Genomic DNA, 16,251 nt, shown 5'->3' on the forward strand with positions numbered 1-16,251 from the left:
GAATGAATATTGAATGAATTTTGGTTTGCTGCAGAAGAAATATGATTCCAACAGAAGTAGAAATCGCTTTAGATTCGTGGACTGTTTATAACAATTACTGGCAACAAAGTTTATCACTGAAATAAAGTTTCAGTTTTAAACACACGAGCGTAGGAAGGTGCCAAAAACTGGGGGAGCACATTATTATATTTATGCACTTTTACACTATTATAAAGCAAATATAAAGCAAAATATCTGAAAAGTGGAGGAGCACATGCCCCCCCCCCCTCCCCCCATTTCCTTCGTCAGTGAAATAGCTTATTGAACATTCATATTTGCCAGTCACTATTTTTTTATTTATAACTTTAATAAAATGTTACGACTTGAAATTTTCTTATTCATGTCTATTGTCGTCCGAGGATCAATATTGGCATCTATTAATAGCTGACATTATGTGAACGGCAGATCACATTGTTTCATGGCTGTTTTCGTCCATCTCTTCATCGGCTAATCAGCTTCTGACATACTTTTTTTCAAAATCTAGTGTCGCAAAGAGAATTTGTTTTCAGGGCAAATTGAACCGATGGACCGATGTCACATAGGGCTGTTTTCAGAGATGGACAGGATAATACCTTTTCTCATAAATAGTTACAAATTAATTTACTCTGCACAAGTTTAAAACGTGGTTATTCATCCATTAATAAAACAACTGCAAGGAACTGAAGATCGTTTAGATAGCGAGCTTGATGGTACTGGAACTTTTTCAATCCATTTAGTTTCATCTCTTCATCGGCTAATCAGCTTCTAACATACTTTTTTTCAAAATCTAGTGTCGCAAAGAGAATTTGTTTTCAGGGCAAATTGAACCGATGGGACCGATGTCACATAGGGCTGTTTTCAGAGATGGACAGGATAATACCTTTTCTCATAAATAGTTACAAATTAATTTACTCTGCACAAGTTTAAAACGTGGTTATTCATCCATTAATAAAACAACTGCAAGGAACTGAAGATCGTTTAGATAGCGAGCTTGATGGTACTGGAACTTTTTCAATCCATTTAGTTTCATCTCTTCATCGGCTAATCAGCTTCTAACATACTTTTTTTCAAAATCTAGTGTCGCAAAGAGAATTTGTTTTCAGGGCAAATTGAACCGATGGACCGATGTCACATAGGGCTGTTTTCAGAGATGGACAGGATAATACCTTTTCTCATAAATAGTTACAAATTAATTTACTCTGCACAAGTTTAAAACGTGGTTATTCATCCATTAATAAAACAACTGCAAGGAACTGAAGATCGTTTAGATAGCGAGCTTGATGGTACTGGAACTTTTTCAATCCATTTAGTTTCATGGCTGAATAGAAATCTTGTATTCAAGGAAGGAAGAAAATGTTTTATTTAATGACACACTCATCACATTTTATTTACGGTTATATGGTGTCAGAGGTGTGATTAAGGACCACACAGATATTGAGAGAGGAAACCCGCTGTTGCCACTTTATGTGCTACTCTTTTTCAGAGATCTTTTATATATGCACTATCCACAGACAGGATAACACATACCACAGCCTTTAATATACCAGTTGTGGTGCACTGGTTGTAACAACCAATGGGCTTACCAACAGGGATCGATCCCAGACTGACTGGGCTACGTCCCGCTCCCATGTGATTTAACTTGAGAAAAAAGGTGCTTTTTTCTGACTAGTGATCGAACACAAACATAATTTTATTTAATTTTTTCACGGTAACAGGGAAATGTAACAAAAAAAATTAACAAGTGTATTTAATACTGGTACTGATGATAGAAAATTGCAATTTTAAATACATGTATAATTTTTTAAAAAAAAGAAGAAGAAATTTTAGACTTGTTTCCTTCCCAACAAAAAATGTAAAAAATAAAATAAAAAAAATTGTATAATTTAAGGCTAGGTCTTAATATTAGCAAAGGAAGTAACTTTTTCTAGAGGTTACTAGATAAAAGCACTTAACATTTTTTAACAAAGTAATAATCCATAATACGTATGATGTGAGATGTATTTTTAGCCACAGTGTTGTTCCTTGTGCACTGGTGTGCCTCTGTTGTGCTGACATGGGGTCAGCTGGCGTGTGTAAATATATCCTACTGCTGGTGATAATAGACAGACTGGCTAACAGGTAACCTAGCTGCCAGCAGTCTGTGACAGTTGAGTCACTCATTACGTCATCTTGTGTCAGCACATCACTGGACTGGTCAGTGGCAATTACCTTACATCAGTCTTCAAACTTACCAGGGGTCAGACGTAGCTCACTGATGGGATGGGTTGTAGGATCGATTCCCATTGGTAGAACCAAGATGTTTTTTGTTTTAAAAATTCCACTTGGTAGCTCATGACCAAAGGCTTTGTGTGTGTGTGTCTCTGTCTGTCTCTCTCTTTCTGCCACATGTAAAAGATCCCTTTGTTGAAACATGCTATTTTAATGATCAAAAGCCAGTTACAATGGAGGTTTTTTTCTTCTCAAAACTGTAAAACTTAGTTATAAATGATACTAATTAAAATTTGGAATGAAAAACAAGACTTTAAAAATACATTAATTATTAAAGCAATTTTGGGGTGTTCTGCACTTTTACTGAAGAAAAAAAACACGGGGACAAAATTTACTTTTTGGCAGATACCAAACTGTTGTGCAAGTTAAAGAACACATTGTTTAACATAATGGGTATATTAAATAACCTCCCCATCTATAGATACTCCGACTACAGTGTACATACAATTTGCATAAATTTTGTGTCTCAGTTTACTCCATATATATCACTGTATAAGACCAAGTGGGACATCTGTCGGTAAGAAAAAAAATATATAGGCCTACAGGCTATAACTGAGAAATTACTTTGATAATTAGTGTAAAATACATTGATACATGTATACTGCTGTCATTTGTAAAATATTTTGATGAATGGAAGTGGTATTTCCACCTATTCTGGAAATGTGGTTTCTGATAAGTGGGGAGTTGCCCACCAGAGCAGTGTCCCAGTTAGCCACCAGGAATGGCCTTCCCACCATTGACAGGAGCCTGGTTCTCTTGGTGGGTTCTACAACCTGTGTGTTCGTTACACTGCAGGTCAACAGCCTGTGTCCACACTTGTTGGCAGGTGTACAAACCAGATAGTCTCTTCATCACACTAAGAGTTGTTGCCCTTATGTGGTTTTGTCCGGTTTTCCTACCATTGACCGGCCTCGGTGGTGCAGTGGTTAAGCCATCGGACTACAGGCTGGTAGGTACAGGGTACCGGGCTCCAACCCAGAGCAAGTTCTTAAGGGCTCAATTGGTAGGTGTAAAGCCACTATACCCTCTTCTCTCTCACTAACCACTAACAGTCCAGATAGCTGAGGTGTATGCCCAGGACAGCATGCTTGACCCTTAAAGATATAAGCATGAAAATAAGTTGAAATGAAATTAATGCTACCATTTTTTATTGAATGTAACTTATATTTGCAGAATTTACTATATATTTACAATAAGAGGTCCTAATATAGGCTTATGTGCCTATCATCCAAACCCAACCACCATGAAGAAGATGGAATAAATATTGTTTAAAACAACCATTAATAATGTGAACTGTATACATGTGTCCATCTTTATTTTAATAAATATGTACATATAGGCCTATATAAATCAAAATAAAGTATTTACTTATAAAACTAATATGTATTAACTAATTTTTAAAGTAAATAGCAAAATTAGAACATTGAAAAAACTATTTCTCTCCAATTTGTTTTAAAGCAATACTATAAAAGCATATTAAAACATTTGTAATAAAAATCTACATATTGATAATGATTTTAAATAATGCTTGGTTTAAACATTTGTTTGCTGTCAAAATAAATGTGTTTGAAAATGGCCAACAGGATGACTCGTAAATAATGGTTGTTTAAGGAGGTTGGCTTGTAGTATGTAAAGTCCTGTCTATGGGAAAATGCATATAAAAGATAACTTGTTACTTTTATTTTTGTTGGAATAGCTTATGTGATAACAGTGGATTTTCTTTGTTGACCTGGTGTTGAGCCTGAAATTACGACACCAAATAGCAATTGTTTTAATAACTGTTGAGGTGTTCTAAACCACATTTTCCTTTGTTTGTGGCATTCAATAAAGTTGTTTTAACTTTTTTTAAGTTGATTTTGATAACTAATTGCCGTGCTTAGATTCTTCAGCTTACAAGTAATACAACTCCATGAAAAGTTGGCTTGTTTGTGTAGTTAGTCCGACCGAGATTTCCAGAGCACCTCAACTGTTGATTAGTTTTTACTTCTGTTTGGTTAGAGTTCATGCCATCTGAGGATAACTCACTGACTTGAGCTGAGCCTCTGCTTGGCAACTGACTGGATTAGGAGAAGGAACTCCAATGTTCAGCCACATCCGAGCTGGTTGCTCTGATTGAGTAGATTTTCTGATTGTTCAGCAATCAAAGCGAGTACTTCTGAAGTGTGTGCTTGCAGTCCAAGTTGCACCTGTCTCTCTCGGCCTTTGGTAGATTAGTTTCAAACCAGTGGCTCACAGTCACAGTCACAGTCTTGTCTACTGGTCACTCAGTCTGTTGTTGTGTTTTGTGCTTTTCATAGTGCTTTTGCGTTCAGACACACCTGACTTCTTGCCTGGTATGTGTTTTCTTTTCTTCTTTTTTTTCATTCTACTGGTTTATGTTTCAGCTTTTGTTTGTGTGGTTTTATGTTACGTGCAAGTCTACTTCAGTTTTATTTAAAGTTGATTGTCAGGTGATTTATGTATAAGCTATCTTTAGTTTCAGCAGTTTAGTTTTATGTTGACGTAATACCAAGACTGACTGTAATATTTGTATTAGGGTCTAACCTTGTCTTGAGATTGTGATTTAGCTCTGATAAGAGGTATATTTGTTTTTATGTTTTATTGCAATTATGTTTGACACTTTAATAGTTTACTGTGGTAGAATTTAATGTTATTTTATTTTGAAATTCAAATCTCAGGTACTGTATTCATCTATAACCACAATTTATTATGTGTAGAGTGTAGAAAAAAACAAACTTTCTTTCAAATCCATGTCATAAGGTAGTTTAAAATGCTACAGTTAGTAGATCTGTATTTGAAATTCTGATTTCTACTCTTTTTATGTGGTTGATAGAGAATCATGGGCAAAATATCCGCCCAGTCCTCCCCCATTCATTCATTCATTCCATATATAAGCCCGATCAAAAATTTCCTCTTTGCATTGATGAGGCAGAGGGGTGGGACGGGGCAGATATTATTGCGAATGATAAATAATGGATCCTGACTTGACAATTTGTGTCCATATTATTAATTTTTATGATGTATAATATTCATCTTGGAAACAAAGTGCCCAGTTAAGTTTTTTCAGACGCCATCTGTTTGTAAGCAGACGTGTGTTGCAGTCACCTTTCTTTTCTGCTGATTCATGTAAAATAGATTGTAATATATTATACAAGTCATGGTTTAATACTCTGTAACAATTTCTGCTTGTGTCTCGCTTTTGATTTTTTTTTTTTATCTATGAAACATTTAAGTGCCAATATCTTAATATTAGTTGTGTATTTTAATTAAGTGGGGGGTGAATTGAATTTTTTTTCGGGTGCAAACAGGCTTGGGTCAAAACATCAGGCATTCCGGTCATAAAGGGCTTGCTTGATGCAGTCCAGATAGTAGGGTTGTTTCTCGCTTTGGAATATCAAAGGCTGTGGTATGTACTATCCTGTCTGTGCAATGAATGAATGGTGCATATAAAAGATACATTGCCACTAATAGAAAAATGTGAGTTTCCTTTCTAGGACTGTCAAAATTTCCAATAGCCGATGATTAATAAATCATGTGTCATTAAACAAAACAAACTTGAAAACAATTGTGCAACATGTCAGAAGCTCTGTGTTTAAAGGAAATGTATATATTTTATACAGCAGGGCTTCTAGATTATGGTAGCCCCACTCCCATGGCTAGTGATATTCAGTGTTGGGCTAGTAAATAATTACTACTGCCGTGCCCGACGGCTAGCAGGGCTTCTACATTATGGTAGCCCCACTCCCATGGCTAGTGATATTCAGTGTTGGGCAGTGAATAATTACTACTGCCATGCCCGACAGCTAGCAGGGATTCTAGATTATGGTAGCCCCACTCCCATGGCTAGTGATATTCAGTGTTGGGCAGTAAATAATTACTACTGCCATGCCCGACGGCTAGCAGGGCTTCTAGATTATGGTAGCCCCACTCCCATGGCTAGTGATATTCAGTGTAGGGCTAGTAAATAATTACTACTGCCGTGCCCGACGGCTAGCAGGGCTTCTAGATTATGGTAGCCCCACTCCCATGGCTAGTGATATTCTGTGTTGGGCTAGTAAATAATTACTACTGCCTTGCCCGACGGCTAGCAGGGTTTCTAGATTATGGTAGCCCCACTCCCATGGCTAGCGATATTCAGTGTTGGGCTAGTAAATAATTACTACTGCCATGCCCGACGGCTAGTGGATTTTTTTTCTTCAAATGTTGCAGTTAAGTCTATTTTATAAATATGAATATCCTGCCCCCACCACAACCCCCAATGTTAGTGTTTTTAAGCTCTATCTCCCTCTTTAGGTGACATATCTCATTATTACTATTATTTTAGTAAAATTGAAATAACTTAAAGAAAAGTAGGGCTAGTGAATTTTTAATCATGGCTAGTACATTTTTAAAACCACTGATCCCATGGCTAGTGGATTTTAAGAACATTCTAAAAGCCCTGATACAGTCTTGTTTGAAGCTAATTTTAGAAGTAAAAATTTAAAATAACTAGCAAATTCTTGTGTGGGTTCTGTTGTATTATTAAGACATGTATCGAAGTAAATAAAGGCTGAACATTGTCAATATCAAGTTGGTGTTTTTGTGCAAATTTATGGTTGAATTTTATATACATGAACAGTAACATGTATATGGCAGTTGATCAGATGGTATCTTAAATACATACTGTCACAGATTTAAGGACCTTATTTCTCTAAAAGTAGATAATAAATAAAAATTACATTAATTGCTGGAAACCATATGTAGCTATCGCATCACCGTAACTCAACCATTATTGAGTGAAATCCATGTCGTCCTTCTCGGCAATTTTAGTTTTTGAATTATGGACCATAGCCATAATTCAATTATTTTTACAATATGTTATTAATAAATGGAGTATGGTGGTTATGAAGATGGTTGACTAAAGTACATTTAGGGACAAATCAAATTATTTTTGTTCTGGTAATACTTTGTTAGACCACTAAATAGGTCAGTGGTCTGTGACCTTTAATTGTTACGTTAATATGCATGTATGATATAGTGTTGTGCCTATAAGAAACTGATTTATTATACATCCTTTGGCGAGAACATCATTCAGTATTTATTGTAACATACCAATAACACTGGGATGGTGCATATAAAAGATCCCTTGCTGCTAATCGAAAAGAGTAGACAATGAAGTGGCGACAGCGGGTTTCCTCACAATATCTGTGTTGTCCTTAACCATATGTCCGACATCATAAAACTGTAAAATAAAATGTGTTGAATGTGTTGTTAATTAAACCATTTCCTTCCTTACTTCCATATAACCGTAAATAAAATGTGTTAGTCCATCGTTAAATAAAACATTTCCTTCTTTCCTTTTGGCAGAAACCCAGTTAGTATTGGCATTACAGCAGAATCTTTGTAATTATAAAAATATTATATATAGAAAATAAAACTAATAATGAATTTTTTTTCTTCTACTTTCAGGAATAATTTTTGAGGAATCCCGAAAAGAAAATCGTTACCCATGGCATCCCCCACTCCTTCCCAGAGTGACACGCTAACCACAGCCTCCAACTCGTCAGACAGCGAGATGGAGTCGGCCGGCGTCAACACGCGATGCAGTCTCTGCAACGACACCTTCTCCATGCCCAAGGTGCTCAGCTGCTTCCACACGTTCTGTCAGCCATGTCTGGAGAAATCGCAGGACGACCCTGACAAGGTGTCTTGCCCTGAGTGCCACTTCGACACGTACCTTGGTGCTGAGGGCTTAGCCGGTCTCAAGCCCGATTACGCAATTAGCAACATCCTAGAGTCGTCTGCCCTTGACACAAGTGCCTTACACTGTACGGGCTGCAAGAGTAAGGAAACGAACGCCGTGGCGCGGTGCTTCGACTGTGCTAACTTCCTCTGCGCCAACTGTGTGATGGCGCACCAGTTCATGCACTGCTTCGAGGGTCACCGGGTGGTCAGTCTGGGTGACCTGCAGCTCAAGCAGGAGGAAGGGGGCAGCAAGGCCGACAAGCCTGTCAATTGTCAGCGACACAAGAACGATGTTCTCAAGTTCTTCTGCAAAACCTGCGTCCAGCCCATCTGCAAGGAGTGCACAGTGTTTGACCATGGTCGCGGCCACGAATGCCAGTTCCTGATGGACGTCGCCGACAAACAGATCGACATGCTGAAACACGTGGAGAACGAAGCCCGAACCAAGATCAGTGACCTGCGCGTCTCTGCCAAGGGGATTGAGCACTTCTCCAGCACACTGCAGTCTCACTACCACCAGGCGCAGAACGACATCAACGACACGTACAACTTCTACCGTGCCATGCTGGAGGAGCGGAAGGCCGAGGCTCTGAAGGAGCTGGACCAGGCGTTTAACACGAAGCAGGTGGCCATCAGCACGCTGGCCCAGAAGATGCAGGAGAGCGTGGAGAAGCTGTACCAGGGCGCTGAGTTCATCGACAAGCTGCTGAAACACGCGTCGGTCACCGAGGCCCTGATGGTGAAGAACTTCGTGGAGCAGCGCTTCCAGAACATATACAACTTCCTGCCAGACGAGGACAACCAGAACTACTTTGAGATCGAGTTCGTCTCCAACTTCCAGGCCATCCAGACGGGCATCCGCAACACGTTCGGCTACGTCCGACAGGGCAACGAGCTCGCACCCATCCAGAAACCACAGCCCATCGCACGTCCAACGACCAACGGATTCATCACACCGCCAAACCTAACCAACGGTCACATATTTGAGTCTGTCAGCCTTAACAAAGACTTTGGCACGTCCAGTCTGATATTCCCACCGACGGACACCAACCAGTACGAAAAGTGGTCCAGTGGCCTCGACATCTTGCAGAACGGCATAGATGTCTTTTCACCTTCATCGACCGATTCCATTGCCGACCTGACATCAAAGCTCATCAATTCCAGTATATATCCACCTAAGTCGCAGATCCGCCGCCAGAAGATGATCTACCATTGTCGCTTTGGCGAGTTTGGTGTCCTCGAAGGTCAGTTCACCGAGCCCAGTGGTGTTGCCGTCAACGCTCAAAACGACATCATCGTCGCAGACACCAACAACCACCGGATCCAGATCTTTGACAAGGAGGGCCGGTTCAAGTTCCAGTTCGGGGAGTGCGGGAAGAGAGACGGCCAGTTGCTTTACCCAAACCGAGTGTCGAATGTCCGGTCATCAGGCGACATTATTGTTACAGAACGAAGTCCTACACATCAAATCCAGATTTACAATCAGTACGGCCAGTTCGTGCGCAAATTCGGTGCCAACGTCCTACAGCATCCCCGCGGCGTCACCGTCGACAACAAGGGCCGTATCATCATAGTCGAGTGCAAGGTTATGCGTGTGATCATCTTCGACCAGTTTGGAAATGTCCTCAACAAGTTCGGCTGCTCCAAGCACCTCCAGTTCCCCAACAGCGTCGTCGTCAATGACAAGGAGGAAATCTTCATCAGCGACAACCGTGCACACTGCGTGAAGGTCTTCAACTACCAGGGGGTGTTCCTGCGGCAGATCGGAGGGGAGGGCGTCACCAACTACCCCATCGGTGTGGGCATCAACATGTCGGGGGAGGTGATCGTTGCCGACAACCACAACAACTTCAACCTGACCATCTTCACCCAGGACGGACAGCTGATCAACGCACTGGAGTCGAAGGTCAAACACGCACAGTGCTTCGACGTCGCTCTCATGGATGACGGCTCTGTTGTTCTTGCCAGCAAAGATTACAAGCTTTACATTTACAAATACATGTAAAATCGGTACTAATCATTTCTTGTAAGTGTAGTGTTCACCTTGCAACAGAGATTTACGGAACTCTATGTATTTACAAATAATTTGTAATCATTACTCTTGATTTTGAAAAGGTAGCATTGACCCTTCCAGCAAGTCATGTATACTTGAGTATAGGCCTTTGTATGGCATTGATTTGTTAACGGTTTGGAAACAAACAAAAAAATCTTCATCTGTTGGGATATTTTAGTGCTATTTGTTTAGGCACAGCTTGGAACGTGCGTGTTGTTGGGAGGGTTAATCGAGAGAGCCCAGTCATATGTCTCATTGAAGTGTAATTCCACAACTGGCACCAGGTTATTATTACCGTGGCGGCCATCTTTTTGATATTCCATTTGTTTTGAGTGTCCTCGGATGCTTTTCTGTTTGTCATTGATGTAACTAGTCAACTACTCATACCGCGAGATTGTGCGTTTGTATTTCCCACACAATCTTTCATACAAAAGGGTCACATATTTTAACTGTTTAAATGAAAGTTTTAAAAAACAAAAAAACAAAAAAACTTATCCTCTCAGTATTTACAAATTCTTATTTATGTTCACTATTGAAGTTTAATATTTACTGTTTTGTTTAGTTAATCAAATCCACATATGAGTACACAGCGTTGGTTGTCGGTATGTAAAAAAAAAAAAAATGTGTTTGACCAGAGCTTGCATGATGACCTGTCGTGTGCTTCGTCCGTTTGCAGGCAGTTCGTTCTCTCATCTTTGTGATACACATTGCCTGGTGTTGTGGCTCACAGGAATGCATATTGTCCGTTTTGGCCAATTATTTAATTCTGCTGTCATTTTTTATTAAGTTATTTCATTTGATTTATAGTTATGCATGGTGTAAAAGCCGACCACAGTTTGGCTTCAATTATTTATCAGTTGTGTTTTTCCTTCCTTTTTTTTCATTGTTGACGGTTTTGTAATTTACCCCACCCTTGTTCACTAATTATGAGTCAATATATTTATATGCAGAATACGTGTTTTGTTTGTCTGGATGTGCCTACCTCACTAAGTTGCAATAAAGCTTGTTACGGAATATATATATATATGTATATCAAATAATGCAAAGTGAACCCAACTTGTTATAAGCCATATGTTAGATGACTGCTTCTCGATGTATGGCATGTTGTTATTGGATGGCAGGCGTCTGGCTCGGGAAATGTAAACAGATGTAGCTTCGCATATTGAATTTTTATATATATATTTTTTTTTGACTCTTTAAGCAGAGTTCTTGAAAAATTTAGTTTTCATAAATTCAAGTAATTGTAAGGGAACCTACACAATAAAAAATCATTCCATGAGACCACATAAATTTAACAATTACTTGAATAATTAAAAAAAACATTGCATAAATTGAATGTCTGATTTTTAAAAAGATTTGAAATTCAGTTGGAGAATAAATATCGTAAATAAGGGCGTGATGTGATTTGAGTGAATTTTAGTGTGAACATCGTCTGTTTTAATGGTTTATTAATATTTCAAAGAAGCAGTTTGGTTTTAGTTCCCCGCATCAGACGCTTGAACTTCCTGTGTGTTACTTAACTGTTTCTTTAACTTGATGCCAGTCCCACTGGTTTACTTATCTGTAGTGGCATTTTTCCAAGTGTGATATTTTGCTCTTTTTTTTTTGATTTTTTCCCCCTTTTTTTTCAAATTATTGTGTTTTTTTAATGTGCGACAGCAGTATTGATTGCCTTCAACGATTCTTTGGTATTGTATACTTTGAGATTTTTAAGTCACCTATCAACTGCTGATGTTTGACATGAATTTGCTAAATAGGTTGGTAAAGAACGTGTCTCCGGTTGATTACACAGTAATATTTCTATGTTTGATTGATTTGGCGTGTCGACTGACAAGCCTATTGAATGAAGTTTAACAAATAATGGCAGAATCGGTCCCTTTTTTTTTTATGAGAACAATGAATGATAAAATGTGGTACTTAAAGTACATTTTCATCTTTTTTATGTGTACATTTTTTATATTTTCTTAAAGATGAACAAGTCGTGATTGTGGGTGCAAAAAGAGTTATTTTGTGCTAACACTCACACGTTATGGCAGAAATTCTGTTTAATGTCCTTTAATTTTAAAATTACATCAAATACCAAAGTTCATTGAATTTTTACCAATTAATAAATATGATGTTGACAGTTCATTTGGGGATCTACGTGTTCTGTAGTCTGACGTCTGCTATGCACTGTTAGTATCGGCGCCAAAAGTACATTATGCTGTACTTGTAATGAATACTTGGTGTGGGACTTTGACCTTCAAAAGATGTCAGACTGACTTGCTAACATTTGACGAACCTTCATGAAGGTGACATTGATACACTCTGTAGGATTTCTAAAAATTATCGACAATACACAATTTTACTCCCAATATTGTATTGGATAAATAAGCAAGACAGCGACTTTCACTATTTAGTGAGATTATTTTCATCTGTTAAATTTCATTTCATGATACTAATATTTGCATTCCCATAAACGTATTTCCACATTATCCTCAAATGACTATTGACTAAATTAATTGTAACAATAAAATTTATGTATGTCAGAAACTGTTGCCATAACAACTTGTACATCTTAAAGGATTGTAACAATTGTTCTTATTGGCTGTTAGGTGTTAGTACAGAAGGGTTGTGTTTACTAATGACAAAAATGTCTTCCTTATATTACCTGCCGTTTGCACCTTTCTACGTAGTTTAGTTGTTGTTACATAAACATATGCACCATGGTTAACCTGTGGGTTTGCTGTTTACATGTGTTTTTTATATATATACTGTTAAAAGCTGAATATTTTTACAGTTTTCCTTCACTTTTGAGCATTCATAAAACTGTTATTTTCAAAAAAAAATAAAGAAAAAAAATTAGTAATGGTGCTTTGTGAAATGACGAAATAACTGTTCCCGTTTGCCTCAATAAAATGTTATGCAATTTGATGTGGTGTGTAGTCACGTAGGTCATAAAAAACCCATTAACCTGTATGTTTGAAATAATGATGTCATAATGGAACCCAAAAAGCATTTGGGCGCCAAATTGGTGTTTTTGCAGAATATATGTCGTTTACATTTTGACATGAGTTTGCAGGCAGTGAAAGTCACTTTGGTTTGGTGCAGGTCAAACTGGAGTTTGCTTTCAAAAGTGCAACAATATATGCCAAACTGCAGCTCAATATTCGAGCCATTAATTTCCATAGCTTTTTGTTTTTATTTTTTTGTGAAGTCTCATTATTATCTGGTATGAATGTTAAATCTGTTATAATAGTAGGTGTATAGTTAATACAATTATATATGTACTCTTGGTACAGCCATATTGTTTTTTTTATTAACCCCTGGAGTGCTAATATGTATGGAGTTCCCTTTTGGATCCACTAACTGTTAATGTAGCATTGGAGGGGTTAATGGTTGTCATTAATAATATATCGAACATTTGTCATAGCCACTAAACATATCCATATCAACAGCAAAAGGGTTAATTAATGTGTTGGATGTGCATTTTGCCTGTTGCATAACTTGTTGACCGTGCTTTGTAGCAGTGCTGGCCAGGGGCGTTAACTCTAGTCTGAAGTGTGATGTTTGTCGAGAGTTGCCAGCACGGGATATTGTTTTTGTTAGATTACAGCTTTGTCTGGCTCCATCGGTGTTAACCCTTTTGCTGTTGAATCACTGCATTGAGTTAATCTCAACTGTTAATATTTGTGCATTTTTTGATAAATATATACTGAATGTCAACCCATCTGGTCAGGTCCGAGTTTAATCGAGCGTCGTGATTCAAAATGAGGAGAACTAGGAACAAAACTTCTTTTTTTTTCATGAACAACCTCATCATAAGCATCATTGTTGTTATTGAAGATATTTAAATATATTTTGTTATTAAATTTGCTAACGGTTCCAAATTGTTGCTGCATGTCATGGTGCTGTTCATTTAATTTATCTTTAGGAGATATCCTGTCCACAGTTCACTCTTATGTGGGTTTTTTATGATTATCTCGTTCACCAATAATGGATATTTTTAACTGCTTTCACATGCATTTGATTTCAGACATGCAGTATTTGGCTTACATTTTTTTTTATGAAATCGCAAATAATATTCAGTAATATTTATGTACATTTGGTTTCCAGCTTGATATTGCGATATGCAGTTTTGAAAAATCAAGTAGCAAATCTTGAAGCATGATGCATAGAAATATGCGTGTTACTATGTTGCAAGAATATTTCACTTGAAAACCATAACATTTATGTGACAGACCCTTCAACAGAGGGGATAACAAAATACTGCAAAAAATTTAAAATACTGCATACAAAAAATCTGATGCATGTGAAAGCAGCCAAAAGCATTATTAGCCTTTTTCATATCAATTGCAATTCCAGTAATAGTGAGAAACTGTTTCGGCTATTCGGTTTGACAATTACGTCCTGATGAATACTAATTTTACTTACTAAAGACAGATGTAAGATTTATTGAATGGACTTGCTAGTATTACACCTGAAAATTACGGGGATGTAATCATCACCAGGAAGTAAATTGAAAACGAATAGAAAAATTATTTCTGTTTGTTCGTTTCTGGACTTAAAATGTATTCAGAGTAATAAACCAATAAAGAATGTTATGGACTCTTGGTGAAAGTATACTGATGGAAATAAATAATGGAACACATAGTATTTGAGACCAACTGTTAATTCCCTATTAAGAGTAATTATGGCTATATAAAATACAGAGATGTGTTGTGGGTTTGGTAACTTCCTGACACAGTGGATGAGGTTTTAGTTGCAGTCAGTATCTGCTGTTACTATTCAGTGTGTCCCGTTATTTGTTTTCATCAGTATATTCGACAAGGACTGGGATTGTTGGATTGGATATCTTACTAAATTTAAACTTCATCTCATATTCATAGTTCTAGCCACTGCCAGGCTCAGACATGAATGTATTTCACTGGAGTGCTTTGCAGGGCATAAAACATGATTAGTACTTGGTGTCTGTGTCTAGCCAATGGCTCGCGTTGTTACATAATGCAATATTCACAAATGTGGGTGTGGCCAGCTTTAAGGAACTTGTGCTCAGAATGGATGTTATATTTCCGAAAATGTTTTTTTGTTTGTTATTATAGTTCAATATCTTTGCAGTACTGCTGTATACGAAAAAAAAAAAGACGAAAAAAAGCATGCAGATAAAATTTCTGTTGTGTCATATTTAAACATTCCTTAAATGTTTATTAGCAAAAATACCTGTAATCCATTGTTTTATTTAAATATATATCTATTATAGACTGTAAATTAACAACATTTATTAATATACTTTTTAAATAAAAGTTGTGATGTTAAAACTAGGGTACAGTTTGTGGGATTTTAGAGGAGCTCATTCTAAATTGAAATGTTTGACCTCCAGTAGCCGATTATTAATTAATCTGGTGGTGTCGTTAAACAAAAACTATTTTAAATTGAAATTTTAATTCAGTTGTTTTGATTAAAATAAATGTATTTCAAATATAAATATAAATTCTAATTTTAATTAAAATTAATTGAAAATGCTTTGATTAAATCAGGTCCAATCTTACGACAAATGTAGCTGATTAATATTTTATATAAAACGCTTTGAGATTAGTTTACATAAATTATTTCATCTAATGACCATGACACGGTTAGTAATACACATATCATTGTTATGTTGCAGGTTTAAAAAAAAAAATGTTTTCTGTTTGTGGAGTGACATTGTAGTCATAGCAACAAATTATTGCATGTTACCAAAATCAGCAATAAATTATTTCTTTAATGAATGGAATTACATTGAATCTTTTTTCATCCATTTTTTTTTCATCACTTCTTTTTGTATTTGTTATATTTTTAACACAAATTATGCAAACTGACCTTTTTAAAAAAATATATCTGGTCATGCTGTATGACATTTAAGAGCAGATTATGTACACAATTTTTGATGTTTTTAACATACTTCTGTTGTCACAAAATGTTTACCGTATTTGTTGATGTAGGACTCAGTCTGTTAATGCCATGTGATCAGCCTAATTCTAGAGACATTCATCCTCTAAGCAATCTGAACTTTCAACTTTCAGTAATTAATATGAAACTAATAAATTAATAAATGAATATAATCGTACCATTTAAAATTTGTGTAGACTAATTACGAGTATCAATAAATTATGATTACGTTAATTGTTTTAGATGTTAAAAGTGTATCATAATTGTTTGAGCTGTCACAC

The 16,251-nt window shown here is 36.9% G+C and overlaps 1 protein-coding gene across 1 annotated transcript in view; it reads left to right on the plus strand.

Moving 5' to 3' along the window:
- Window positions 1–16,251, plus strand: part of LOC121374775 (B-box type zinc finger protein ncl-1-like) — a 75,291-nt gene that overhangs the window by 21,688 nt on the left and 37,352 nt on the right. Inside the window, exon 2 of the mRNA XM_041501883.1 lies at window positions 7,735–10,011. Within this exon, the coding sequence (XP_041357817.1) occupies window positions 7,775–10,011 (2,237 nt within the window). The 5' untranslated portion in view covers window positions 7,735–7,774. The remainder of the gene's footprint in view (window positions 1–7,734; window positions 10,012–16,251) is intronic.

The sequence above is a fragment of the Gigantopelta aegis genome, chromosome 6, assembly GCF_016097555.1.
Source record: "Gigantopelta aegis isolate Gae_Host chromosome 6, Gae_host_genome, whole genome shotgun sequence".
In the NCBI taxonomy this organism is placed as follows: Eukaryota; Metazoa; Mollusca; class Gastropoda; order Neomphalida; family Peltospiridae; genus Gigantopelta; species Gigantopelta aegis.